Genomic DNA, 3504 nt, shown 5'->3' with positions numbered 1-3504 from the left:
AGAGAGAAGGCAGAAAATTCTGGGCCTTTAGGCAAGCCAGACACCAAACCTGGAAGCCCACCCAACCCCACAGCCAGTCCTGTAAAAGAAGAAACAGTTCCGGGACCCTACCCATCTTGGCTGCTTCTGCTTCCAGAAGGCTGGGCCAGAAACAGCACAGACCCACCCATACCCCCACCTACCCTCCCCGCCCACCCAGACACATCCCGCTACACAGTCACACCCCGTTCAGGTACTGTAGAGAGACACACACCAACACCGCTTTGTGGTTCAAACTGTTTTATACTGAAATACACATGAGCTGATCCTAAAAAAGGTTGAGTTGGGGGAGAAAGAAATGACAAAAGTGAGATGATCCCAGGGCTTGGTGTCAGCAACTGCTGGAGCATGTGCCAGTCCATCTGTCTATCTGTTCACCCTGGCAGGACGGTCATGCCTTGGAGGTCTGGAGGAGCTCAGCTGAGCTGGGTAGAGGAGGAAGGCCAGTCCTGGGCCAGGAGGACATGGTGCCCTCCTCCAGGGCAGGAGAGTCCTCAGCTGAAGGGCTTCACCAGCTTCATGGCAGCATAGTTCTGGAGGGAGGGAGGAGGCAGGTGCACATGGTGATCCCAGGATCTGGGCTCAGAGGATGGGGGTGAGCTGCCAGGAGGCAGGGGCTAGGAAAGGAGGCTGGTCGCTGTCCAACCACCTGCCTGCACCTTGCCCTCCATCCCACGCTCGGCTCAGCATCCACCCTGCCCAGTGCTCTCACCAATCAGGCAAACCCAAACCCTCCCAAACAACATTCACTCTCTCCCGCCTGGGGGCCAAAGCTGCCTGAATTGCTGTCTTCTCCCTCATCAATCCAGGAGCCACTCCTGTGTTCCAACCAGCTGCCAAGGCGACTCTGATCCCCCAGGCCCTGGCCAGAGGGAGGCCTGCCCTGGCCTCTTCCATCAGACAGGTGCTGAAGGCCAGGCCAGGGTTCTCCCCAACCACACTCCTGTCCAGAGAGCAGAGAGAGAGCTGGGCCAGGTGTACAGGGATGGCCCACTACAGGCCAGTACCAGAGGTGCTTGTCCTTGATGAAGCCCTGCCCACTGCAGGACTCGCAGGAGCCTTCCCTCTCTACTCCTCCCTCCAAAAACCATGAAAACACACACAACACAACACAGGGCTCCTAATTGGGACAGTATGTTCCCCAGCGCCGGCCCGGGAAAGCCAGTTCTGGAAACAAAGCCGGCCCTCCTTCCCTGCCAAATCGCCTCTTGCCTCCCCATGGCTGGCCCTGCTCCCGGCTGGCTCTGCAGGGGGAGCCGAGAGCAATCAGACAGGCCGCCCCCCTCGTCCCCGTCCCAGGGGAGCTTCCAAGAGAATGGGGGATTATGCCAACTGCAGGGAGCAGCCCCAGCCTTGGGCCCCTCTCCACCAGCCTTGGCTTGAGGCATCTAGAATAGGTCCTCAGCCCCCATGGCCTGAAAGCCAGGTGAGGGTCACCATGGCCAGCCCTCATAGGTCTAGGACGGGCCAGGTGATTGAGTGACTTGGGTGGAGGGAAGCAGAATTTGACAACTTGTAGCAAAGGTCTGCAAGCAAGCACAGTCCCCAGCCTCAGTCCCAGGCTGCCCCTTTGATTCCCAGACCCATCTGCAAGGATCTGACCCCACATGCCAGCTCTGGGAGAGAGAAGGCAGGGCCCATATTTCAAGAAGGATAATTTCCAGAAGAACCCAAAGGAGAGTGATGCCACTGGTGGGGGGAGGCCAAGAGACAGGGGAGGGGCTCCAACCAGGGCCCCTCAAAGACCTATTCTGCTCCTGCCCTTGGGCTAAGGCTACACCAGGGATGAGGAAGTGACCACAGGCTGGAAGTGACTTGGAATCTTCCCTTCCTCTCCCAACCAGGCAGCAAGGCTTCCTTCCCTGGGTCCCTGAAGGCCTGCATGTGCCACCCAAGGGCCTCACAGTGCAGGGCCAGCTGGTTGGGGCTGGGGTTGGGCAAAGAAAGGGTGGTGATGACGCCACTTTGGACCTGCCCCTGCCCTCCCCTTGGCCCTTCAGGAGGAGGCTCAGCTTAATGTGCAGTCCCCAGGGAAGGTGAGGGGCTCCGTAACCACAGTCATAGCCACTGAAGCCAGAGCTGACCCAGCCCAGCCCCTCCTCATGCAGATGCGGAGAGACTTGCCAAGGTCACACAGGAGGTGTCCTGCATAGCTCTGTCCTGTCCAAGAACATCTCTCCAACCATAATGTGCGCCTGTGCGGATTCTCCCTCAGCAGACGGGGGCAGCCTGGGACTCGGCGTTTCTAGCAAGCTCCCTGCTAATGCTGATGCTGCAGGTCCTCAGGCCACATTTGAAGAGTGAGGGTCTGCTCCAGCTCTCCTTTTTCTAAACTCCCAGAGCCTGAGCCTCATGGCGGAGTGCTTGATTGTAGATGGTAGTTTTCCTTGTTCCCTAGTTTCAGTGTCTCCGTGAGGGACAAAGAACTCCCCAGGGGCACGAGCCTCACCTTCTCTCTCATGCCCACAGCACACCCTCACCACCCAGACATGTAAGAGTGTTTAATAAAGCCCGCAAGGCTGAATTAATGGCAGCCAGGCACACTTGAACTGGGAGGGGTGGTAAGCTGAGGCGGGCCAGAACAGGGGAGTCACGCCTCCCCCAACTCAGCAGCCTGGGCCTGCCCCGTGAGAGGAAGCTCCAGGCAGAAGTCCTGGGACCTGATCCCAGACTCCAGGTCATCACGGGCAGTAGCCCATGCCTGGGTCACCACACTTGCATGTGCCCTTCCATGGTCCTGTATCTCATCTTGTGTTTGTCATCTTGACTTCCTTTGCTTCATGAGACCCACATAAGTGTACAAACTGCAGGTCCCCACAGCCTGGATCCACCCCTGGTTATATTTTGTCAATAGGCCATAACTCCTCTTGCTGAGCCTCCGAAATGTTTGAACATGGCACCCCAGGCAACCACAGCCAGCAAAGAGGGCCTGGCCTGTAGCCGGACCCAGCGGCCACGCTGGTTCTAGATTCTCCTTTGTTGCTGTGGCACAGAGGGTGGCTGGGGCCTGGACATGCAAACCAGACAGGTGCCTCCGCTGTCCCTCTTGGCTCGTGATGTTAGGGACTGCCCGGGATGGCTTGCAGTTTCAACTCTCTTCCTCCTGTGAGGCACACTCTGTGACACAAGGCACTCACTGCCAGCTACAGTGGGAGAAAGAGTCTGTCCCTTTTCATCTCCCAGAGGATTCACAAAGCAAAAAGGTCATGTGGGAGTAATTCCCCGAGCAGCCTGCCTACCATGGGGACCATGCTCTGGGCCGGTGTCCTGGTGCTGACCAGGACTGAGGCCCACAGTGGCCGGAGCCCTGAGCTAGGAACTGCGCACAGATTGCTGTGCAGCCTGGAGCCCGTGTCTTCCCCTCTCTGGGTGTTTGTGTCTTTGCTACTAAAATCAGGGCATTGAGGACTGATCACACCAGTCTCTCTACTTTTACAAGGGAACTTCAAAAAGCTTGTGGAAAAA

At 57.7% G+C, this 3504-nt stretch overlaps 1 protein-coding gene across 1 annotated transcript in view; it reads right to left on the bottom strand.

Moving 5' to 3' along the window:
• Positions 1–262: 262 nt before the first annotated feature.
• LOC103603480 (dysferlin) overlaps positions 263–3504 on the bottom strand; it is a gene marked incomplete at its 5' end in the record, with an annotated part of 83351 nt that continues 80109 nt past the window's right edge. The window contains one exon of the mRNA XM_008588007.1: positions 263–572. Coding sequence (XP_008586229.1) covers positions 534–572 — 39 coding nt within the window. The remainder of the gene's footprint in view (positions 573–3504) is intronic.

The sequence above is a fragment of the Galeopterus variegatus genome, unplaced genomic scaffold, assembly GCF_000696425.1.
Source record: "Galeopterus variegatus unplaced genomic scaffold, G_variegatus-3.0.2 Scaffold4623, whole genome shotgun sequence".
In the NCBI taxonomy this organism is placed as follows: domain Eukaryota; kingdom Metazoa; phylum Chordata; class Mammalia; order Dermoptera; family Cynocephalidae; genus Galeopterus; species Galeopterus variegatus.
The sequence above is the reverse complement of the archived record's forward strand: the minus strand, read 5'-3'. Positions and strand labels throughout refer to the sequence as shown.